Genomic DNA, 25,430 nt, shown 5'->3' with positions numbered 1-25,430 from the left:
ACAGTCACACAGTTGTTCTGAAGCTGCTCCTTCGTTATTTTAGCTGTGTGCTTAGGGTCATTATCTTGTTGGAAGGTGAACCTTTGGCCCAGTCAGAGGACCTGAGCACTCTGGAGAAGGTTTTCGTCCAGGATATCCCTGTACTTGGCCGCATTCATCTTTTCTTTGATTGCAACCAGTCTCTCTGTCCCTGCAGCTGAAAAACACCCCCAGAGCATGATGCTGCCACCACCATGCTTCACTGTTGGGACTGTATTGGACAGGTGATGAGCAGTGCCTGGTTTTCTCCACACATGCCACTTAGAATTAAGGCCAACAATTTCCACCTTGGTCTCATCAGACCAGATAATCTTATTTCTCACCATCTTGGAGTCCTTCAGGTGTTTTTTTTTTTTTTTTTTTAGCAAATTCCATGCGGGCTTTCATGTGTCTTGCACTGAGGAGAGGCTTCCGTCGGGCCACTGTGCCATAAAGCCCAGACTGGTGGAGGGCTGGAGTGATGGTTGACTCTCTAGAACTTTCTCCCATCTCCTGACTGCATCTCTGGAGCTCTTTGGGTTCTTCTTTACCTCTCTCACCAAGGCTCTTCTCCCCCGATTGCTCAGTTTGGCCGGACGGCCAGCTCGAGGAAGGGTTCTGGTCGCCCCAAACGTCTTCCATTTAAGGATTATGGAGGCCACTGTGCTCCTCGGAACCTTAAGTGCAGCAGAATGTTTTTGTAACCGTGGCCAGATCTGTTCCTTGCCACAATTCTGTCTCTGAGCTCTTCAGGCAGTTCCTTTGACCTCATGATTCTCATTGGCTCTGACATGCACTTTGAGCTGTAAGGTCTTACATAGACAGGTGTGTGGCTTTCCTAATCAAGTCCAATCAGTATAATCAAACACAGCTGGACACCAATGAAGGTGTAGAACCATCTCAAGGATGATCAGAAGATATGGACAGCACTCGAGTTAAATATATTTGAGTGTCAAAGCAAAGGGTCTGAATACCTATGGCTGTGTGATATTTCAGTTTTTATTTTTTAATAATTATGCAAAAAATTCAACAATTCCGTTTTTTTCTGTCAATATGGGGTGCTGTGTGTACATTAATGAGGGAAAAAATGAACTTAAATGAGTTTAGCAAATGGCTGCAATATAACAAAGGGGATCTGAATACTTTCCGTACCCACTTTATCTACATTCTCGCTTTTATTCTCTCCAACGTCTACGTTCTTTAGCAACCCACCTCTTCCCTGATCATGAATATATCGTTTTATGGTTTAATAAATGTGATAAATTACATTATACTGTATGTACAGCATCAAACGCCTGCGCAGGCTATGCAATGGTCCAGTCCAATCGGCTTTAACCGCATCGCACAGTGTGCCACATCATAAAAAAATAAAACAATCATTTGTGACGTGTGAAACTTTTAAAAATCTTTTGTCAAATCTTACTTGATTTCAGCTAAATTGGCTGTGGACGCAATAATGGCAAACTGAGTTTCATCCAGATCTGATCTGGATGGCAGTTATTAAATTTCCACATTGAAAATCCCATTAAACATGTTCAGAGCCTAAAGTCTCATCAAAATCACATCGAGTAGGGTCTTATTGCATGTATACCCTTGAATCCAGTGAAAAATTCTAATTCTGGTTTTATCTTTATCACCTTGAAACCTTGGGAGATGTCATTGCTCTCTGAGTGCTTTTGTTCCCTTTCAAGAGTTTCTTGTGTGGAGGTGTTGACAAGTTCTCTGTTGTGTAGTCCCTGATGCAGCGCCAGGTGATGTTGGCGGAGGAGGCGGAAGGAGGTCAGAGTTGGTCATCACATGGGAGGTAAGTCATCGATCTCATGTTGTTCGTTTTAAATAGATCATAAACCCCAGAAGTGTGAGACTAACTGGATGATGATTTTCAAGGCTTTGGTATGTTTACTATTTTTCAGCCAATTTCACAATGCAAGGATGTTGCAATGAAGTGGCACAGGTAGCTTCAAATCGTTGTAGATAATTAATGTGTGTCATTAAATTGACTCTGTCCAAACACACAGCTCCATAAGCACCCTAGTTTACCTTTCAAAAAGCCTTTGGACATGGCAGGCATATGATGTTTTCGTTGGTCTATGGGGCAGTTATGATTGGCCCATATGAATTCTGCCTTGTAAAAAGGGGTCTGGCAAATGTGTCATGTACATGCATATTAAAAAAAAGAAATTCTGTTGTTGTTTTTATATCAGTATATTGAAGTGTTGTTTTTTTGTGATCCATTGTATTGCTGTTATATGACAAGTTGAAAAATACACTGAACTTTAGTTATAATTACCAGACCTCATTGACCCCAGTGAGAATGTGGGTATAAAGAGGTGAATTAAGCTTACTTAAGATTTTATTCCTTATTCCTATTAAAATGTTGAGTTTCATTCTCACCTTTACAACAGAACGTCTCAGAAATGTGTTAAGCACCATATATAAGCAGAAATAATGTTTTCAATTGAAAAGATACCCTGTTGTGAGCTTAGACATTTTTAAAGCCATTTTCCTCTTTCCATATTGTCAGGTGGGTCTCAAAAGCAATTTGAGGGTCACACAAACCGATCGCGTCGGCCCAAGGGCGGGATGAACGTGAGTGGTTTGTATATGTTTTAATATCACTATAGTTTTGTGTTTCAATCTCAGCCTGTCCCTGAAGAACTACAGAATGGCGAAAGTTTTGGTTACATCATTGCTTTCCGCGCCTTTGGAGAAGTCAGCTGGACCCACGTGGCCACCTCTGCCCCTGGCGCATCCCGCTATGTGTACCGCAATGAAAGCATTGCGCCCTTCTCCCCCTTCCATGTCAAGGTTGGCACATATAACAGCAAAGGGCAGGGTCCCTTCAGCCCCGTGGTCACCATCTACTCTGCAGAGATAGGTAAGCCAATGAGAACCAGAAAAAATGTTTGCAAGGCTACAAAACTTTGTGAATGCCAAAAAAGGACAAAGATCATGAAAGTGGTTTTGTTGAAAGCGCTCGAAAAAGCCACGAGGCGTGTGATGCAAGCAAATATATCTTCAAATTGAGGGTTGAAAAGTGTGGACATTTTCAAACACAAAGAAGATTGCTTTTAAATATCTATTTTTAAAACTCTAAACTGACATTTAGATTCACACGCTGCAAAAGGTTAATTCTGTTGGATTATTGCCAACATTTGGGGATTCTACAAATGTAATTCATGTTTAGCGAGACAGATTTATTTTGTGTGCTGATATAAGAAGACTGCGACGCTCAGTCCGGCTCATATTGTCTGCTTCAGAGCCAAGTGGGGTGCCAGTGGGAGTTTGGGCCAGAAGTGTCTCAGCTCATAAGATCGAGGTGAACTGGCAGGCTCTCTCCTTCACCCCTGAAAGGGCTCTCGGCTATGAGGTACATTTGATTCTTTTCGGTTCAGAAACAGAAATCGCACACAACACAATTCAAATGTTGGTCATCAACCTGGTCATTCGCTTAGAAACTGCGTTGCCTTGGAAACGGTTGGTTCGGTTGGGCTGCTGCTATAGCCGAAATTATACAGCGCTTTGTAACATCACAACAGGCAACAAGACAGACTGTTTGCACCGGAACAAAAGAAAATTGCCTGCTTGCACTTCTCACAGTGGCTGTCAATTACAGGGTAACATAGTCAATACAGTGGCCACACACAACAATGGATCTCATGTCAAAATGCCAAGAAGCCACATTACCACAAATAAAACTGTTTACACTCTTGAAGCTTTTGAATTCAAAAACACTATAGAGAATTTGTTGGCCAAATATGGCAACTTGATTACCAGCCTCCCACCAAAAAACTTCGTCTTGAATTCAAAAACATCCATCCATCCATCCATTTTCTGAGCCGCTTCTCCTCACTAGGGTCGCGGGCGTGCTGGAGCCTATCCCAGCTGTCATCGGGCAGGAGGCGGGGTACACCCTGGACTGGTTGCCAGCCAATCGCAGGGCACATACAAACAGACAACCATTCGCACTCACAGTCACACCTACAGGCAATTTAGAGTCACCAATTAATGCATGTTTTTGGGTTGTGGGAGGAAACCAGAGTGCCCGGAGAAAACCCACGCAGGCACGGGGAGAACATGCAAACTCCACACAGGCGGGGCCGGGGATTGAACCCGGGTCCACAGAACTGTGAGGCTGACGCTCTAACCAGTCGTCCACCGTGCCGCCATTCAAAAACATATTTTGTGAATTATGCAAACAGACATACAGCTTAGGCTTGGTGACATTCTTTTTTATTGGTGATATTATTATATTGATTATTAATCCAAATGTATGTCATGCTTTTGTAAATGTTAATAAATGACATACACTTTGGATTATGCAAAAAAAGTTAATCATAATAGCAGAGTTATTGCTCTTTGGAGATGGTATTTGGAGATCTGACTCGACAGATTGTGATAATATGAGTTGCTCTCCATATATATATATATATATAATCATATTTGCATAAAAATTTCCATTTCATAAAGTTTCCCTTTGGTGCAATTTCATATCTAAGAGATGAGAGTATCAAGGGGGCTAAAGGTATTTTTATTACTTTTAATGTTATAGTCTGAATGTGTGAAAACATCAGTGCCGGTATGTGATTTGTAAGATAATTGTCACAATACAATATAAGAGTATTTATTAAAACGTGCTTTAGAGTTGACCCTTTAAGGTACTATAGCATTGATTTTGTGATTTGTAAGATAATTGTCACAATACAATATAAGAGTATTTATTAAAACGTGCTTTAGAGTTGACCCTTTAAGGTACTATAGCATTGATTTTGTGATTTGTAAGATAATTGTCACAATACAATATAAGAGTATTTATTAAAACGTGCTTTAGAGTTGACCCTTTAAGGTACTATAGCATTGATTTTTAAAATGTACTTATTTCAATGTTACAGTCAATGTAAGTGAGATGTAAGAAATTATATGTATGTACATGATTTGTGAAATTATTTTTTTGATCTGTACTATTTCCATTACACTATACTGTATCTATCCAGATTAAAATGTCCTGAAAGGTCATATTTCTGTAACGGGAAAAAGAATGAAATTGAATTATTGTTTTGATTAAAAAGCTAATTTTGATAACAGAATTTTGGCTCTACTGAGATATGGTTTGGGGATCCAACTTGACACAATTGGACTGTTGCATCCCTCTTATTTAATCTTGAATATCTTGAAAAATCTATTATGTTTATCACTCATCTTCTACTCAGGCATACTACTTTTTTCTTAGCCGGTAAAATAAGAAGCTCTTCCCAGGAAAATAAAATAAAGGCTGCCCGATCAAACATTTCGGCGGATAGCTCAAATGCTGTGATCTCTCTTCAGAGGATACAGTAGGGGGTGATCATTTAACAGTACCACATGCCGACACATCGAAAACAAACTCTCCTAATGGTTTTGTTCCACGTGTAAAACGTGATGCTTTCTTACATAATTTTTCTGTGTCTTTGAGTGGTAATCGTTTGATTCAATCAGTGACAAGCAATGTCCCACATAGGTGGTGTACTGGGAAGATGACACAAAACCAGAAACCATGGGAAAGGTTCGGGTACCGTGGAACCACACCTCGGTTACAGTTAGTGGCTTGGCAGGGCACACACAGTATTTCCTGACTGTCAGCGCCTTCAACACAGCGGGCACCGGCCCCTTCCTTCCTGCAATCAACGTTACCACCAAAAAACCTCGTAAGTCTTCGAGACAACCTGCTGCTCTGCTGTTTGATTTTGTTTACCCTGGGATGATTATCTCGAGGTACAAACTATGCAGGGTGATTGTGTTGTTTGTGCCTCCATGTTGGGCTTTGATGTGCTCTGCTATATGAGGGAAGGCAAAGTCAATTACTGACTGCATTCATTGCATTCCCAGTGCAAGAAGAGCTTACTCTCTACTTGGCCAGTAGAAAAGTTTCGGACTTGACCCAAATTCCCCCTCCCTTACCTGTCCGCTGTTCTGCTCCCTTTTTACGTTTGCCATCTTCTTCTTATGGGAGCGTTCACCGTGCTGTGTTAGTTGGCAAAAAGGCTGTCCAAGTCAACGGCCAACCGGGAATGAGTTATTAACGCTTATTTCAATTAATACATGGTAGCGTCATGTTGCATCATAGGCTGTACATACAGATTTGACAAGAATGAGTCTAAGAAATTTTATGGCATCCAAAAGAAACCTGAAGCTCACTGAAATCTTTACATGCAGACATATGTGACATAAGTGGAACCCACTGACGACCATGCTTGCTTTCAGCGCTTTATATAATGGTAAGACACTTAACTTTATGTTAACTTGTTTTGCAATATAATATTAAGATATTATATATCATAATGTTCCTATTTAATCGTTATATTTTTCATATTTGGGACAAAAGCAATGATGGATGATTAATCTCACAGTAGCTAGTTCCTTGCATGTTTCTCTTAAATACTTGCTGCCTGTGTTACTTTTGGTTATATTTTACCTTTTTTTGTAGGCTTACTATTGTGTACAAATTACGAATGGGATATGACCCTTATACTTTAACCAGATACAGTATGCCAATACACGTCGCATATGGAGACGTTTCGCCATCTGAACATTTTCCAATCAACAGCTGAATGATTAAAACTTATTTGTATGCGTCAAGAAACTCGTAGACTTTCATTAAGTCCTTTGTGTAGGCCGAAAATTAAAGTTAGCGATCATATACCTGTACATTGTCTCAGGCCAGTCCAGGTGTACGCCTTTTGGGACCTATTTGGACAGGCAAATCCTGGTTGCCGCAGTTGTACAGAAGCTTTGCTGTATATATTTGCTTGGCATCAGCTGGCACAAACTTGCGTACCGTGATAATAAGCTAAGAAAACGAGGTTTCCCAGCCAACATGATATCGAAGTGGTTGGCTCTTTTGCCAATCAATTTTATGCACATGTGCACAATTACCTCAACTATTTCAATCCCATACAACGTAACATTACTGCAACTTTCCTGACTACGTAAATTAGTTATTCGAGTTACTCTGTTTATATCTTATGTGCAAGTTCATCATTAATAATTGGCGAGAGGCGCAGTCACCTGCTTCATGACACTGTCACACACATGCCTCTGCCTGTGCATTATGGAGTGTCCATTAATTATATGACATGTTGCTCATGCATGTGCGTTACGTGCCATAGATTTTATTGAATCTGGACTATTTGTAGTAGTTCAATTTATTTCTATTGTGCACAATGGCAGTTAACATGAATAACTGTCGAGAGGAGCCATCGCATTAATTATATCATTATACCCAAAAGTGGATTCCTATCTCTTGATGGGATGGTGTATCTCTATAGTATATTTGTAGTGCAGTGGTTCTCAAACCTTTTATGCTAAGTACCACCCCCAAAAAAAATGGCTCTCCAAGTACCACTTGATTGACTACCATTGGAATACGGTAGCATAGTAAGCCTAAGTGTTTATCAAAAGTAATACAGTATTATTCCTACAATGTATAAACCACTGTAACATTATGCACAGGAAAATAAAAAATTTACCCAAATAATTATTCAATTAATATGTATTGCACATAAATGCTAAACAAAAAGTGTACCTAAATAATGTAATAAAAACTAACAAGTCTTAAAGATTTAATTTTATGGAACTTTAAAGTTAAATATATTGTATCTGAACTATACTGTACTTAGGGTGTGATTCTTTCACGTACCACGAGAGAGAGAGCCTGCATAGTACTACTAGTGTAATCACTACGTGCAAAAACATGGTTTTAAACAACAGAATATTGACTCAAATCTTTGGCAATGAAAGGTGAATCACTCATGTGAATCGCTTGACACTCTCCAAGTTGTGAGACAGTAACTTGTACAGTGGTTCTCTGACTGGCAGAAGAAGTTCCAACTGGCTGTGTTTCTTGCTTCTTAGTGTTGGAAATGTGTGATTTAATTCCTCATAATTGTTGTGTTTGTCATGAGCGGTGACCTGCAGTCCTTTTTGTTGGAGCCTGGTGGCGCTTTGCGCCCCTTTCGCCCTCTCTCTCTCCCTCCCTCTCTCTCTTCACAGTAATCAGCACCATCTCGGCCGCGCATCTGCTATCAATCAGTCCTCATCATCACCTGCATAAAAGCCTGCCAGAACCCGGAAACTCTCGCCGGAGTATTAACACTCTCTTGCGGTACCACGGCTCCTCAGTCTCCATGTAAGCTTACTCAATTCCTCGTGTCCTCTCTGACCTCTGTGTCTCTCCTTGTCCCCAGTGTTCCCTCTGTGTTCCTCACACCCACGACGTCAAGCCAGCCGCCTGTCCTCGCCACCGCCTGCCACACGTTCCATGCCTCAACAATCCGCCAGCATATCTCAAGGACCATCTCCATTACCCTATGTTCAATAAAACTTTCCATCACAACCTCTCAGCCTCCACCTGCTCTTGGGTCCCGTCTGGATCAACTCGTGACAGAATACTCCAGCCAGAATGGACCCAGCAACCCCGGAGGCGCTAAAACATGCACTCACCCTCCAAGGCACCCACATAGGAAGACAAGAAAAGCCTCTCCAAGAAATCACACTACACTCCCTCACACAACAAGTATCCCCCCTTTCCTCGAAGATGCAATCCGAACTTCCTCCTTTAAGTACTCCTTCCGAGCCTGTAGCCTCCAAGCCACCCCGCTTCCCGTACAAAGAATCTCATGTCCCTTCCTCCGAGCCCTACCCCGGGGACCTAGGTGCATCTAGCCAGTTTATACTTGATAGCTCACTCGTTTTCAATCTTCCACCATACAGTTATCCCACCGAATAAGCCAAGGTTGCATTTGTCACTAACCTTCTCCGCGGCAAAGCAGCCAAATGATCTACTGCGCTATGACATAACTCCTCCCCGGCACTCCAGTCATTCGATTCGTTTTCCGCTGAACTCAGGAAAGTCTTCGATCACCCCTTTCAGGGCAGAGAAGCCACCCGCCGTCTCCATACGTTCACTCAGGGTGCTAGTTCCGTAGCAGCGTATTCCATCGAGTTCCGGATCCTTGCGGTAGAATGCGGGTGGGATGACGCGGCGCTTAAGGGGATTTTTCTAAACGGACTTTCGGAGCAACTCAAAGATGAGCTCGCTGCCCAGGACGAGCCCTCCTCTCTCGAGGCTCTCATAGCGCTCGCCATAACAGCGATAACAGCCTACGAGAGAGAGCTCAAGAGAGGGGGTTCCGAGTGCTCAAGCTCACTCCCACTGTGAGCGCAGCGCCAACAGCATCTCACCCGCCTCGTGCACCTCCGACTGCCTCTTCGTCACCCCCCACTGCACCTCTGGAACCCATGCAAATTGGTCACACTCGAATAGATCCCCGGGAACTTCAGCGTCGTGTCATCCAGCGGCTGTGCATTTATTGCGGTCAATCAGGTCATTTCATTGCCACTTGCCCCCTGCGACCAAAAGACCAGGCTCGCCACGGTCTGAGAGTGCCGTGGTGAGCCAATCCATCATTTCCTCTAGCTCTTCCTCCCGTATGACTGTCCCTGCTTGCATTCTAGGTTCCGCTCACATCACACCCATAGTTGCTCTAATTGATTCCGGTGCAGACGATAGTTTCATTCTCGAAGGTATAGTACATCAGCTCTAACTCGCTCTCCAACCACTCACGTCTCCCAAGAAAGTCACAGCCCTGGATGGCCAAATCATCTCCCCTGTCACCCACCAAACAGTGCCATTCACCTTGCTCATTTCCGGAAATCACCACGAGAACATCTCTCTTTTTGTTATCCCTTCCCCTGATTCCCCATTAGTCCTCAGAATTCCCTGATCAAAAAACATAACCCCACCATAGATTGGACGCACTTGGCCATCACCGGATAGAGCCCTCACTGCTACTCACAGTGCCTGCTCTCAGCTGTACCACCCTCTGGTAAACCACCACCTTCTTCCACGCCTGTTGACCATTCCCTAGTCCCTGAGGAATATCATGATCTCTCTCTGGTGCTTAGTAAAGACCTGGCCATTTCTCTACCCCACCGCCCATATGACTGTGCAATTAATCTGCTGTCGGGGAACCCTCTTCCCTCCAGCCGTCTCTTCAACCTTTCCCGACCTGAGAAAAAGGCAAGGGAGGACTATATCCACGACTCTCTGGCTTCCGGACTCATTCGGCCATCCTCGTCTCCAGTAGGGACCGGCTTCTTTTTTGTTGAAAACAAAGACACCACTGTATTGACTACCGTGGACTCCATGACATTACCGTGAAAAATAAATCTCCACTTCCCCTCATCGACCCCTCATTTGAACCCCTCTGTTACGCCCAGATATTCATCAAATTCGACCTACGAAACGCCTACCACCTCATCCGTATCCGAGAGAGGGATGAATGGAAAACTGCTTTCAATACCCCTCTCGGACACTTTGAATACCAAGTCATGCCATTCGGATTAACCAACTGTCTTCCAAACCTTAATTAATGACATTCTCTGTGATATGTTGAACCGGTTTGTTTTTGTTTATTTGGATGACATTCTCGTTTTCTCCCGTTCCCCTAAAGAACATCGCAGTCATGTACGCCAACAAGTTCTCCAGCGCCACCTTAAAAAACGCCTGTATGTCAAACCCGAAAAGTGTGAATTCCACCTGTCGTTCACTTCCTAGGCTACATCATCTGCAAAGGACAACTACAACCCAACCCTGCCAATATCCAAGCAGTCGTTAACTGGCCCACTCCCACCAACCGCAAAGAACTACAACGTTTCCTTGGATTCGCCAACTTCTACCGTCGAATCATCCGTATTTACAGCAAGGTCGCTATTCCCCTCACCACCCTCACATCCACCAGCTCCCCCTTTCAGTGGACCCCAGCAGCATCCCAAGCATTCAGTCAACTCAAGACCCTGTTCACCAGTTCTTCGCCACCCCGACCCCTCGCTTCAGTTCATGGTGGAGGTTGACGCCTCAGACACGGGAGCAGGGGCCGTCCTCTCGCAGCGGGACCCCACGATCCAGAAACTTCACCCCTGTGCCTTTTTTTCCCGTCGCCTGTCCCCTGCCGAGAGGAACTACGACGTCAGCAACCGAGAGCTGCTGGCCATTATATGGCCCTTGGAAGAGTGGAGGCAGTGGCTGGCGTTTATCATTTGGACTGATCACAAGAATCTCGCTTACCTCCGTTCCGCCAAACGCCTTAACTCCCGACAACCTCGCTGGGCCCTCTTCTTGACCTCTTCACGGTTTCACGCATCCTTGACGTTAGGCCCATGGGGAGGGGTTACCAGTACACGGTAGACTGGGAGAGGGGTATGGTCCGGAGGAGCATTCCTGGATTTCCCGTAAACTGATTTTGGATGACTCCCTTCTTCGTGACTTTTATGCAGCTCACCCGAGGAAACCTGGTAGGAGGCCAGGGGGCGTCCGTTGAGAGGGGGGTACTGTCATGAGCGGTGCCCTGCAGTCCTTTTTGTTGGAGCCTGGCGGCACTTTGCGCCCCTCTCGCCTTCCCTCTGTCCCTCCCTCTCTCTCTTCACAGTAATCAGCACCATCTCGGCCGCACACCTGTTATCAATCAGTCCTCATCATCACTTGCATAAAAGCCTGCCAGAACCTGGAAACTCTCGCCGGAGTATTAACGCTCTCTTGCGGTACCACGGCTCCTCAGTCTCCACGCAAGCTTACTCAATTCCTCGTGTCCTCTCTGACCTCTGAGTCTCCCCTTGTCCCCAGTGTTCCCTCTGTGTTCCTCGCACCCACGACGTCAAGCCAGCCGCCTGTCCTCGCCACCGCCTGCCACATGTTCCATGCCTCAACAACCTGCCAGCATATCTCAAGGACCATGTCCATTCCCCTTTGTTCAATAAAACTTTTCATCACAACCTCTCAGCCTCCGCCTGCTCTTGGGTCCTGTCTGGATCAACTTGTGACAGTGTTTCCAGAATATTTTAGTTTTGTATCACATATCTTCTCGCTCAGTCACTGCAGCACTCTAAATGTGCGTCGTTTTGACTGTCCAACGGGCGCGGAATATCTGAAATTTTAAGTTCCGCCAGAATTACATTATTTCATCATCGATTATTAAAATTTACGAATCATTTTCATTTAGATCTCAGTTGCAATGATTCGTTCCACCCTTGCAGCACAGTCTCTTGTTGGCGCTCTATTGGAGGAAATTTAAAAAATTGTTTTTGCTTTCTTTTATTCAATTTGTGTGTCACTGGGATTGCGGTATGTCTTTTCACCTGTGAGAGTTTCTAATTTTGCAAATATATGATGTCACAGCACCATCCCAACCACCAATGGATGTTGAATGGACTCTAATTGGCTCCCAACTTTCTCTTTACTGGGAGCCTGTGGTGGCACTGGAGTCCGAATCAGAAGTTACAGGTTACCAAGTGAGTTATTACTTGTATTAAAAATGTACAATGCTTAAAACATGTATTAGATCACGTTCAAATGTAGGGTTTATGCCAGAGCTTTGCTAAAGTATTGGTTAAGTCACCTGACTTTGGTGCAGGCTGCGTGGTTTCAGTTCCCACTCAGGGACGGTGGGAATGTGAGTGTGAATAGTTGTCTGGCTCTTTATGTGCCTTGTCATGGACTGGCGACCAGTCCTTTTACCTCAGCTGGGATCGGCTCCACCTCCCTGCAACACTGCACAAGATAAGGAGATAAAAAATGGATGGCTGGATGATAATTCATTAATAATAATACTGTAATGTTTAGTACACCAATATGTATTTTTGATGCTATAATATAATTATTATTACTATCCGTGGATTTTTCCAGTGCACTGTTCTATTAAAAACTGATGAAATAGTAAAACACATAATTATTTCTTGATAAAGATGTAAAATTATAGTTATTTACTTGCATTTGTGGCGAGAAAAAAAAATGTTTTAATGCTTTAATATTGCGCTTGATAATTTCTGACCTCTCAGAGAAGCCCAGTAAGCTGGCTCTTACTTTACAAAGTGAATACAAAAATGATGTATTCCGTTGTTGCTGTTCAAAATGCTAAAACTTCGAGAGCTCACTAAAAATAAGTCATATTAAATTACTTCATGTTACTGAAAGGTCAAGAAATGAATAGCCTCAAACTGCTCATAAATGTGTGGAGCACTGTACTTGACAAGTAGGCATAAGAATACAGTGGGGATAAAAAGTCCACACACCGCTGTTCAAATGCCCTTTTTTTTTTGGTGACATTACAAAAGTAAGGCAAAGGTAAATCATTTCCTAACAATGTCCACATTGTAGAACTCGTTTGAAACAAAAAGCATTTTTTTAGAGGAAAAGAAATATAAAAAACTGAGCTATTTTTGTTGGACAAGTGTGAGCAACTTCTTCTAACTGTGAATGTGGCTACGTTCAAAATTAAAGTGCCCCTCACCTAAAATAAATTTCTAATGTTCTAGTAAGCTTTTCCTACCATTTTTTTTTTTTTTCTTTTTAGCAGAAGCCTGAAGGTTTTGTGCTAACACTGACTGCTATTTCGAACTGTTCTTAATTCTCTCCACCTTGCCTAAGGCCACAGGTCCAGCTGAAGAAAAACAGTCTAAAGCATGACGCTCCCACCAGCATGCTTCACAGTAGGGTATGGTGTTCTTTTGTAGATGAGCAGTGTTGTATTTGCGCCAAACATACCTTTTGCAGTTATGGCCTAAAGTTTAACAAATTTTTTCAAAAGCACACTTGAAATCTGAAACCAAATGTACATGGGAAAATGTGTTATGGTCTGATGAAACCAAGGTTAAAGCAGTAATTCCAAAAGGTGTGTTTGGTGCAAACACAACACTGTTCATCACAAAAGTAACACCATACCCACAGTGAAGCATAGTGGTGGCAGCATCATGCTTTGGGTCTTTTTTTCTTCAGCTGGATCTGGGTCCTTAGTCAAGGTGAAGGGAATTACGAACAGTTCCAAATACCTGTCAGTGTTAGCACAAAACATTCAAGCTTCTGCTGGAAAGAAAAAAAGTGTCAAGAAAGGTCTACTAGAACGTCTGAAATTTCTTTGGGGTTTTTCAGAGCCACTTTGGTAGTTGCTGACTCCCATTCAATGTGTTTGAATGTGGTTCATTCTGAACAGAGCAATTTCCCAGTTGTAAAAGGGTGTGCACACTTACCTCAGTTGTTTCTTTTTACTTCCCCTCTCAAAAATATTTATTTTTTTTCACTTCTAGACAGAGGGACTTTAACTTTTTCAATTGCCTTGTACAGATTACATGTCACATTAATGGTGGAAAAAGTTTTGTATCACAAAATCCTTGCTTTTGAACATGGGTGTCTTGACTTTATACAGTATATCCACTGTATAAGTAAGCGTATAATTTTCATTTTACTCACCTTTTTCTTATTCAGCTGTCGTACGGGAGAAGTCAACACAAAGATGTAAACACGTTCACAACAACCAATTCAACAGCTGAGCTGACTCTCCCTGAGGTCGACGATGAATACATCATTCACGTTCAGTCCCTGAGTGAAGGAGGCCTGGGCCCTGCTTCAGATGCCATTCGAGTTCACCAGCTTAGTAAGCACCTTCTTTTACCTTTCAGTGGTTCAAGGAAACAGCTTTTTCTCTTGCAGGAAAGGGAAACATTGACACAAACGTTCTCATTCGCCCCCAAAAAAATGCAATATGTTATTTCAATGTTTTGTCTCTCATAACTTGTGTTGACCATGACATGAGGCCATCCGCCAACATCCCCCGGACTCACGGCTATGGTGTCCTTGAGCAAGACACCGATACCCCGAAATGCTCACCGGGCGCTTCTGCTGCCCCCCTGCTCCAGTGTGTTCAGTTTCAGTTTATTTTTGAAAGGGGACAATGCAATTTCATAAAACACATGAAGTACACATGGTTAAAAAAGCCAGAATTAGCCAGAAGGCTAGTTTTCATCTGTAGTCCCCTGGCCATGATGTAAAAAAGCAGTAAAATACATCTACAAGACAATATAATACAGGATACATAATCAAACTATACTATTAAGAGAGAATAAAACCATAATTTTTTTGATCATAACAAAAAGACAACATAACATACTTGTCTTTTAGTGTTGGCAGCTATAGGTGTTAACTCGCCACATTTTCAGTTTTTTTGTGAAGGCCTTGTATGTTGTAAGCAGTTTAACCTCCTCAGGTACTGAGTTCCACTCACCAGCGCTCCTCACTGACCAGGCTGACTTACTGAAAGTGCTCCTGCGCAGAGGAATGAGACAGTCACCTCTGACAGAGCCTCGAGTGACACGCTCAGAGCTCTTTCTTTGGCTGATGAACTCAGCCAGAGGAGCTGGGGCCAAATCATGCAGTACTTTATAAATCAAATTTAAATCTGCAAATATGTGAAGACGGTCCCAGTTTAAAAGACTGTATTTTTTTAAAATTGCACAGTGATGATAGTGCCTTGGTTTTTTATCCATCACTTTAATTACTTGTTTGTACAAAACTTCCAATGGTTTTTTTGCATTCTGACCAGCCTGGGACCAACTGGTTATGCAATAGTTAAAGTGACTAAGAATCATGGAATGCAGGTACATTTTTGCAGCTTCAGTTGACATTTCATTCCGAATTGCACGAAAATTTGCGAGGTTTAATTTGATATTTTTACACAATTTGTCAATATGGGCTTTAAAGGAAAGCTGTGAATCTATTATTAACCCAAGATATTTGTATTGGCTGACAATTTGCATTTTTTCTCCATTAACAAGTATGTCGGGGTCAGGTGATACTCTATTTGTTTTAGTGAAATACATGCCTACAGTTTTAGAAACGTTTAGCTGTAGACAGCACTCCTGCAACCAAGTTGTGACACAGGACATTGTATTAGTGAGTTTAGCAGCAACAGTATCACATGTTCCACTAACATGTGTATGTGTATGTGTTTGTGTTCACTGTGATGGGTAAAATGCAGAGAACAAATTTTGTGTGCATGCATGCATGTTCATTACAATAAAGGTTCTTCTTCTTCAGTTCATCTCTGTCGCAGGTTGACTTCCTCTATTACCAGATGAAATTCCTGTCCTGTGTGACTCCATGGGGGCTCATCTTTAAGTGTAAATGCTGATTTGCATAGAAAGCTAATTTTTATGTTTAGTCCCCCAAAAAGCTGCAGTTAAGAGAGGTATAAGTCTAAACATTGTACAGTAAAAAATAAATCTTGACAGTGAATCTATGAATGCTCTAACTTAAAATTAGGGACTGTGTTCATTGCTTTTTTTTAATATATCTGATTTTTTTTGTCATTATTCTGAAATCACGGGAAAGAAGGCACTTCATTCCTAGATAAACTGGAATGGCAATCAGTAGGGCAACAATATAAAGGAGTATGAGAACCTTTCTGAATATGAGGAATACTGTGAATGGTATCATGAGAAGAAAAAGCGTAATCTTACAAGAACAAAGTTACAGTAATTTTATAAGTAAAAAGTAATATGAGGAAAATCTGTTCCCTTATTATTATTATTATTATTAAAAAAAAAGAAGAGGCTGCAGTTGCATTTAGGTTTGCAAGGGAATTATTGTTATATCATAACTTTATTATCATAACCTTGCAACTTTATTGTTGCATTTATTTATTTTCCCTTGTGTGGTCCTAATACTCCTTCATACTGTACAGAGTTCCCTTTCAATCTGCCCTTTAGGTGATGAGATTGCATACTAAAAAAGTCATGCCAAATTCCACACAGCAAACTTTTATCCACTACTGCGTCATCTGCTGGGTCTGGCGGGTCACTGCACCTGCAAGAAGCAATGAGAAATTCCTTGATCTGCACCTTTATCTGGATTGGCACCAAATTTGAATGTGTTACTCCCTAGGCCTATGCACCACCAATCTTTATAAAGATATGTGGAAATGTGCATAATCTAATGAACTAACCAAGCAACGAATGCCTATCAAAATGTGTTAAGTCATATACTGTGAGCAGCTTGTGTTTTCTTGTTATGCAGAGTAGCATGTAGTACGTTAACAGAATACCGGAATAGGTCACCACAATTCAAATCCCCAGAAAGCCTAATTTTCAGTCGTACACATCTGTTATTGTGTCATCCAGGTATATCTCAGACACATCATATTTAAACAAGAACTGATTACTTCAAATAACTTTTGAACATCGGTTTATTCCTTCTTTGTGTGCTACAGGTATGAGTGCTCGCGGCTCGAGAGCCTTGAATGCAGACGCATCGCTGCCCTGCCTGCTCCTCGCCATTGCAATGTCAACATTCAGGTCAACACTGTGACGCATTTGCTCTGTTTTTCAACTTTTTAAAAGGTGTCTTTTCTGTTTGAAGGTGTACTAGTTTTGGGGGTATGAGGTAGAAGAGGAGTACATGCACTGTCCCTCTCCATTTCAGCCTTTTGTTTCTTCTCTACTCTAGAATGATGCAGATGCCTTACTTCCATTCATTCGCCACCGTAATTTCAGCCTTCCTTTCATTATCGTGGCAAGCACAGACTCTCATTAACGAAGATCTTTGTGTATTGCGGACAACCTCGATGAGAAGTGATGTTTTGTATTTTGGGGTTTTCCTCCCTCTTGGCAAGATCTGAATTGGCAAGCAGGAGCACAATCCTTCACAAGCGCCCGTGCCTTTCAAGCTCATTGACAGAGGAGAACGACACTTACAGCCATCTTCATCTTTACTTGCTTGCTGGCAGTCCAGTCCCAGATTCCAACTCATAAAAGTCAATTTACCTTGTATGATCTGATTATGGAGCGCTACGTTTAGCGTGAGGGCTCCTCAAGGTTTTTATGCTTCAGAGCAGTCCTTGTGCTTTCCTTCAAACTGATGGATTGGATTTTGCTGTGCATTTACCAAGACAACATCTGTAGGGAGATTGAGCCAGAGAGGTCTACAAGTACCACAGCCGTGCTAAAACAATCATACTTTTATAGTTTTGGTTGGAGTGGTGAGGATCGATACATCACGAGGTAAACTCTGACAAATAGATGGTCCTTTATATTACAGCACTTAGTAGTATAAATATTGAGATATCACAACTAAACATTGTGACCAAAATAATGACTAGGTCATGTGCTGATGTATTTTTGATCTCGCGAACACAATGGGCCAAAAACAAAGGCTCATTGCTACAATTTGTATGCATTCCGTGTATGTTATGTAAGGTAAACAGTGGTCAGTGGACTCAATCCATATGGAAGGCCTCCATATTACTGTGGGTATTCAAGATCAGAAATGGAATACAACGGAAACAAAAGGAAATAGAAGTATGGAGAGATTAGGCAGTTAAACATTTGAAAGTAAAGTGTTTTGTGTTTATACCATCATGCCATAATAATTTGGACAGTTTATATTTCCATTACTGGTAAAAGAAAATAATAATAATTAAGTCCAGCATAATTACCAATAAACCAATTCCATCTTGCCTGTCTTTATCACCAACATTATTCTAATCATATTTACCTTTCATAATACTAATGGTTTTATTAAACTCGCAGCACTTGGAAACCCCTATTTTATTATTACTAAATAGTTGTTCATTTTCCCCATTACTGTATTTTAATGCATCGTACCTACAGTATATCATTAGTCTTTGTATTTGGCCTGTTTTATTTTGCACTGAATACATTCCAAAAGGGTTCATTTCACATATCGGGCGGAATCCTTGCATCTCCAAAATGACTACTTTTCAGGAAAAAAGAAAAAAAACAAAAAAAACATGCATTGTTCAAGTTGGCATGATACATCATCATCTATTATATACTATTGCGCACCAACCGCAAACACAACACCACCCCAAAATGATGTTCAATCTGTAAATTAATACACTGAAAAAAACACATTTATTTATTAACCCTAACCCATCATAGTCTGTACTCACACCGACAGCCTGTGCCAAACTCTTTTTTCAAATACTTTATAGCCATAAGTGATGCAATAAATAAAACGATGAGTTGATGAAGTAATAGGGGGAATTTAATTTGCACACTAATTTACCTTTGTGGCTGACGGGCTTCCTTCTGCACTGAAGCATAACAGCAATACATGTTTAGCAAAACAGGCTTACTCAAATGTATCTAACCTAGAGGTGCAACAGTTAATTGATTCATCGACAACTAATCGATTATAGAATTAATAGAAAGCTATTTTGATAATTGATTCATCGTTTAGGGACCTTATTTCACTTAATATTGTCCAAATCCTCAGAAATTCAGCCTCTCAACAGTAAATATTCTCTGATTTAAGTAGTCCTCCATAAAATCATATTATCTTTGTATTGAGTAAAAATTGAAAAAAAAACAAAAAGACATTTGCAAAAATCTGCTTTTTACTTTGGAAAACCATGATCAATATATTTGCCTATTTTCTGACTTGTTTTCTGACCCAAACCAACAACTTAATCATAATCAGTTGTTTGTGCAGCTCCTACACTGTCAATTTGCAATAATTAATTAATTAATAGTTTTTGAATAAAGGGATGGAATTTTTTTTATTTTATGTCTTTCATCTAATTCTTCGAGCAATCGGGAAAAAATAATCGACAAATTAATCAATTATTAAAATAATCGTACCAGTCCAGGGTGTACCCTGCCTCTCGCCCAGAGTCAGCTGAGATCGGTTCCAGCAGACCCCCGACCCTAGTGAGTGTAAGCGGTACGGAAGATGAATGAATAAATAAAATAATCGTTAGTTTCAGCCTTCATCCAACCTAACACTTTCACTTGGACGACTGGTTAGAGCGTCAGGCTCACAGTTCTGAGGACCGGGGCCGGGGGCTTCAATCCCCGGCCCCGCCTGTGTGGAGTTTGCATGTTCTCCCCGTGCCTGCGTGGGTTTTCTCCGGGCACTCCGGTTTCCTCCCACATCCCAAAAACGTGCATTGATTGGTGACTCTAAATTGCCCGTAGGTGTGAATGTGAGTGCGAATGGTTGTTTGTTTCTATGTGCCCTGCGATTGGCTGGCAACCAGTTCAGGGTGTACCCCGCCTCCTGCCCGATGATAGCTGGGATAGGCTCCAGCACGCCCGCGACCCTAGTGAGGAGAAGCGGCTCAGAAAATGGATGGATGGATGGATGGATGGATGGATGTTATGGACCAATCCAGTCACTGAATCATTTTCAATTGATGGAGAAAATAATAGTCAGTTTAATTTAGTAAGGAAATAATCGTTATTTACAGCCATAGCATGAATTAAACGTAATTGACATGTAGTTGAACTTCAAGCATCCTCAGAAGTGTTTATCAAACTAGTAGCCTTTCAAATTAATCAGGACCCCAGTAACAGCTGTCAGTTTAAAAAATGTTGGTGAGTGCCACATCACTAATGCTAAATTGTTGTTTATTTGGTTTTGTTTAATCATTAAACAATGCCAAATAAGCAACAGTAATGAGGAAAAATATGATTTTGGAATAAACTATAGTGCAAAATAAATTTGTATTTGATGAATCAATGGAATGTTCGCTAGAAATAATCGATTTTTAAAATATTCGATAGACACGGCCCTAGAACTATTATGCTCTGACTTGACCCCCAAATGCTCAACAAATTACAGCACAAAATAGCATTTCTAAGGCAAAATGTAATGGTTTAAGTGCAACATTTTGAAGTGCGGTGTGTGTTGTGGCGGAATATTAGTAAAAGTCCAGTTCCAAGCATAATATGGTGCTTGACTTTTAGTACGTCCTACTAAATTCTTGCAAGAACAATTCATTGTATTTCTTTTCTCTTTCACCCCCTCCTGACAAATCATGTGGTCATATAGCTTCAAATTACAGCCGCCTACATTGTTAGCTAATGTGTAGGAAGACAGTGAACAGCAGATACAAGGGAAGAGTACGCTTCACACTCCAATTTTACAAAAGTACTTTTCCAAGCATTAATGTTAGTTGTCGGCCACAGGTGTAATGGCAGTGTTTCATTATCCCAGGGTTTTGACTGGCGATTTGCCAAAGCAATTTGAAAATGTCACTTTGAGTTCTAGAAAAACTGTTACAAGTCTTCTCTGTGCCCATTCATGACATTTTTGTCCAATAAGACATGCACTCAACATATTAATCAATAGTGAAATCCATCTGGGCGACGCCGTTGTCCAGTCACTCAGTTGCGCATTATCATTGTTTGCAGTCAGCAGGAGAATTTTCAAATGCTGCCAAAAAACAAAAAAATACGCCAGTCTGATCACTGCAATCTCGCCACCGGCTTATTTGGCAAATTGTATGTTCAGCTGTGTTTATCACATTGTGAATCTGTCTGTTGGATTGTCTTCTTTATGTGTGATATTTGTCGTCATTGTTTGTTGTATTCAAGATGGCCACACCTACTTCATGTTTTAAATGTCCTTTTAACGGCCAGAGAGGTTAGATCAGATATACGACAACATGTGCCATGCGGCTCCATTTAAACACTGACTTGATGAATGGAGAATCCTGACAGATCCCAGTATTTAGCAGACATTAAAACAGCTTAATAAATTAGAGCAGTCCTGAAGGGAAGTAATGGCGCACAGGACAAATGTGTCAAGATTTCGGAAGAAATACATTAACCAGCATTCATGTGTGTGCATGTGCGTATGTGTGTGCGTGTACATGCGTGCAAGCATCATTACCGATCACGACTAGTTTGGAATAGCATGTTTCTCTGAAATTATTAACTTCAAGTACAAAGGGACACATTTGAAGGCCATGATATTTGCATATGAGAACACAATGTTTCATTCCATTATTCACATTTGTTGTTCTTGTATCTTTGTATGCTGTTCTTTTGTGTACATTATTATATTAAGGAATGTCATTTTACCAACGTTTACATGGGAAACATATTTCTGTTTTTTATGATTCTGTATTGAACGGTAAAAAAAAAACAACAACTAATTTTTTTCTGCGTGTTTTGGGTACATTGAAGCAATGGCGACATCTTTGTTTTTGTAAAGTAGCAGTACTGTGGCGATGTTTTAATGAATTAATGTGAGCGCTCCCAAGCTCTTGCACTGTTTGTTTTTCTGACCTTGATTGTTTGGATTTTTGTTTTCTTTAAAAATTCTGCACAAAGATCAAGTGTTGATGTAAAATAAATAACAATGTGGCGGCAAAATTCTGCACATTTGTTTAGATTTGAAGCAGCATTCCCTTGCGGGAAGACTAAAAACTATGGTTTGTCACTTAGAAAAATTCAAAAATACATGAGCAGAAAGTAACATTTCTTTTGGTCAATCCCAAAAGACAGCCTTTTAATGCTTTTCATTTTTGATCAGAGAGAAAAAAAAAACTAATTACGATGCAACAAAATGACAACGCTTGGCCTTTCTGTTCACTCTTGTGTATTTTGCCATGCAAGTGATCTCTGTGAGATCGTGGCAGTCGTGTTTTCACATTGGAAAGTCATTACCTGATCTTGATATGCTGAAGCTGTGCATGTATAATATTGTTTGGTGCATTTGTGTTTTCTAAATAAGGCAGTTAATAAAAACAAACAAAATCAACTCAGTTTTTTGACTGGCTTTGTACAACCCCAATTTGCAATGAAGTTGGAACGTTGTGTTAAACATAAATAAAAACAGAATACAATGATTTGCAAATCATGTTCAACCTATATTTAATTGAATAAACTACAAAGACAAGATATTTAATGTTCAAAGTGATAAACTTTATTGTTTTTAGCAAAAAATCATTAACTTAGAATTTTATGGCTGCAACACGTTCCAAAAAAGCTGGGACAGGGTCATATTTACCACTGTGTTACATCACCTTTTCTTTTCACAACATTCAATAAACGTTTGGGAAGTGAGGACACTAATTGTTGAAGCTTTGTTGGTGGAATTCTTTCCCATACTCGCTTGATGTACAGCTTCAGCTGTTCAACAGTCCGGGGTCTCCGTTGTCGTATTTTACGCTTCATAATGCGCCACACAGTTTCAATGGGAGACAGGTCTGGACTGCAGGCAGGCCAGTCTAGTACCCGCACTCTTTTACTACGAAGCCACGCTGTTGTAACACGTGCAGAATGTGGTTTGGCATTGTCTTGCTTTGCATAGTAGAGTTTCAAGTTGCACTTACGGATGTAGCGCCGAACTGTATTTACTGACATTGGTTTTCTGAAGCCTGAGCCCATGCGGTGATATCCTTTACACATTGATGTCGGTTTTAGATGCTGTGCCGCCTGAGGGATCGAAGGGCACGAACATTCAATGTTGGTTTTTGGCCTTACCGCTTACATGTAGTGATTTATCCAGATTCGTTGAACCTTTTGATGATATTATGGACCGTAGATGATGAAAACCTTAAATTCCTTGCAATTGTACGTTGAGGAACATTGTCCTTAAACTGTTTGACTATTTTCTCACGCACTTGTTCACAAAGAGGTGAACCTCGTCCAATCTTTGCTTGTGAATGACTGAGCAATTCAGGGAATCTCCTTTTATACCTAATCATGGCACCCACCTGTTCCCAATTAGCCTGTTCACCTGTGGGATGTTCCAAACAGGTGTTTGATGAGCATTCCGCAACTTTGTCAGTCTTTTTTGCCACCTGTCCCAGCTTTTTTGGAATGTGTTGCAGCCATAAAATTCTAAGTTAATGATTATTTGAAGCCATTTCATTCTCCCAGCTCCCACACACTCGCGCGCACACAACTTTGGAAGACAGGCAGTCATTGGTTGACTGTCAGCTTTTTGCGTACTGGCCTTTAAGACAACATATGACTTGAGCCTTATTGCGTAGTTTTTTTTTTTTGGTGCAACACTAATACGTACTGTAGATAAATACCGTAAATACAACCATCATTGCAGTCAATAATTGCCCTCCCTGGAGATGCTTAACACGGCCTTCACTACAGCCACTTTTACTTGCTGCTTATTTGTGGGTCATGCTGCATTCACTTTTCAGTAAGTGAAAAACATGCTCTATTGGGTTGTGATCAGATCACTGACATGGGCATTGGAGAATACTCCATTTCGTTATCTCTTTATCTGTCTGCACGGTGAACCACCATCCTATCAGATGTCACATCATCAATAAACACCAGTGAGCCTCTTGCAAATAACAAGTAACAGGCTGACATTGCTATAATACTGACATCCAGTGGGATCACTGGGATCCAGACTTTAGTCTGCCATAATATAAACAAATATATATATTTTATTTTTTTTACAATTTAAAACTGTTCCCAAATGTCTTCATAAAAATATAAAGAATTACACCACACAACATCCACATGAGGCGGCATGGTGGACGACTGGTTCGCACATCCGCCTCACAGTTCTGAGGACCCTGGTTCAAATCTGGCCTCGCCTGTGTGGAATTTGCATGTTCTCCCCGTGCCTGCGTGGGTGTTCTCCGGGTGCTCCTGTTTCCTACCACATCCCAAAAATATGCATGGTAGGTTAATTGAAGACTCTAAATTGCCCATATGTGTGAATTAAATTGCCCATATGTGTGAATGTGAGTGTGAATAGTTAGTTTGTTTATACGTGCCCTGCGATTGGCTGGCAACCAGTTCAGTGTGTACCACGCCTCTCGCCCAAAGTTAGCTGGGATAGGCTCTAGCATGCCCGCGACCCTAGTGAGGATAAGCAGTGTAGAAAATGGATGGATGGATGGAACGTCACAAATATCAGATGACTTCTCCAACCCTTCCATTTAAGCCCCCCTCAAGGCATCGAATTGCATTAGCACATGCAGGATTTCATCACCAAGTCACTGAATTACACCTGTCAATTTATGTCGCGGTGTGACACATGACATTGGCAAATGCATACCCCACAATGCAGCTCCTTTTGGCTATGACATGATAGTGCTTGGCTGCTACTTCAATGTGGTTATTTTGTACTGGAACTTTGTCCAAACTACCTGCCAAGTCATTCGCCTTTTTTAAAAATATGTCACTTAACTCCACTGTTTCATAAAAGTGGGGCATAAGTACAGAACGGCTCACTTACAGACCCATTTTTTAAAATAGGCAGATAACTAAAGATTTACTTGGTTGTTTCACACTTGATGGGTGGGCAGGCACTCCAGGGACAATTTTTTTTGTATACAAAAGTCAATTTTCAATTATACTGTATGTCCCCTTTAACCCATAGTCTTGCAAGTGTACAGTTTCATTAAAGCCGAGATTTGCTGGAGTCCACGTAGTAAGCACTAAAATAACAAAATGACATGGAAAGCTACTGTGAAATATTGATTCAGGCAGTGTTACAGAGATGCTTTTAAGATAATAAGGAGTAGAGGACCCTGTGGAGGGATCAATGAGGAGAGGAAGTGAGGAAAAGAGTGCTTTCTCCCCACACACAACAGATCATCCATAATGAGCTGGTGTGTCGATACTTAGCAATGGCTCGTCACCTTCTTGTATTGACCACTGCATCACGAAACTGAAACTTTCTTTTGCAGCATAGACACCAGGAAATGGTTAAGTATTGTGGATAATAGGTAAACCCTCTTTCTACGTACGTGTATTGCTGAATGGCATCTTTTGTTGATTTGCTCTCCTAGGCATAGCGGCTGAGTTGTGTATCGCCTCTC

General features: G+C 41.3%; 1 protein-coding gene across 6 annotated transcripts in view; it reads left to right on the top strand.

The window, feature by feature from the left end:
• LOC133482272 (contactin-3-like) overlaps positions 1-22,390 on the top strand; it is a 156,380-nt gene extending 133,990 nt beyond the window's left edge. For 3 of the 6 annotated variants that reach the window (XM_061782263.1, XM_061782254.1, XM_061782248.1), the window contains 8 exons: positions 1,752-1,822; positions 2,662-2,896; positions 3,279-3,388; positions 5,516-5,702; positions 12,230-12,342; positions 14,312-14,480; positions 17,091-17,175; positions 17,327-22,390. In XM_061782263.1, coding sequence (XP_061638247.1) covers positions 1,752-1,822; positions 2,662-2,896; positions 3,279-3,388; positions 5,516-5,702; positions 12,230-12,342; positions 14,312-14,480; positions 17,091-17,175; positions 17,327-17,498 — 1,142 coding nt within the window. In that variant the 3' untranslated portion in view covers positions 17,499-22,390. Of the gene's footprint in view, positions 1-1,751; positions 1,823-2,661; positions 2,897-3,278; positions 3,389-5,515; positions 5,703-6,210; positions 6,273-8,046; positions 8,183-8,240; positions 12,343-14,311; positions 14,481-17,090; positions 17,176-17,326 lie in introns of those variants that run through there. The other 3 variants (XR_009789744.1, XR_009789745.1, XM_061782279.1) reach the window with 3 other exon arrangements.
• Positions 22,391-25,430: the final 3,040 nt, after the last annotated feature.

Source organism: Phyllopteryx taeniolatus, chromosome 1 (assembly GCF_024500385.1).
Source record: "Phyllopteryx taeniolatus isolate TA_2022b chromosome 1, UOR_Ptae_1.2, whole genome shotgun sequence".
NCBI lineage: Eukaryota > Metazoa > Chordata > Actinopteri > Syngnathiformes > Syngnathidae > Phyllopteryx > Phyllopteryx taeniolatus.
Note: the sequence above shows the minus strand (reverse complement) of the source record. Positions and strands in the feature narration are given on the sequence as shown.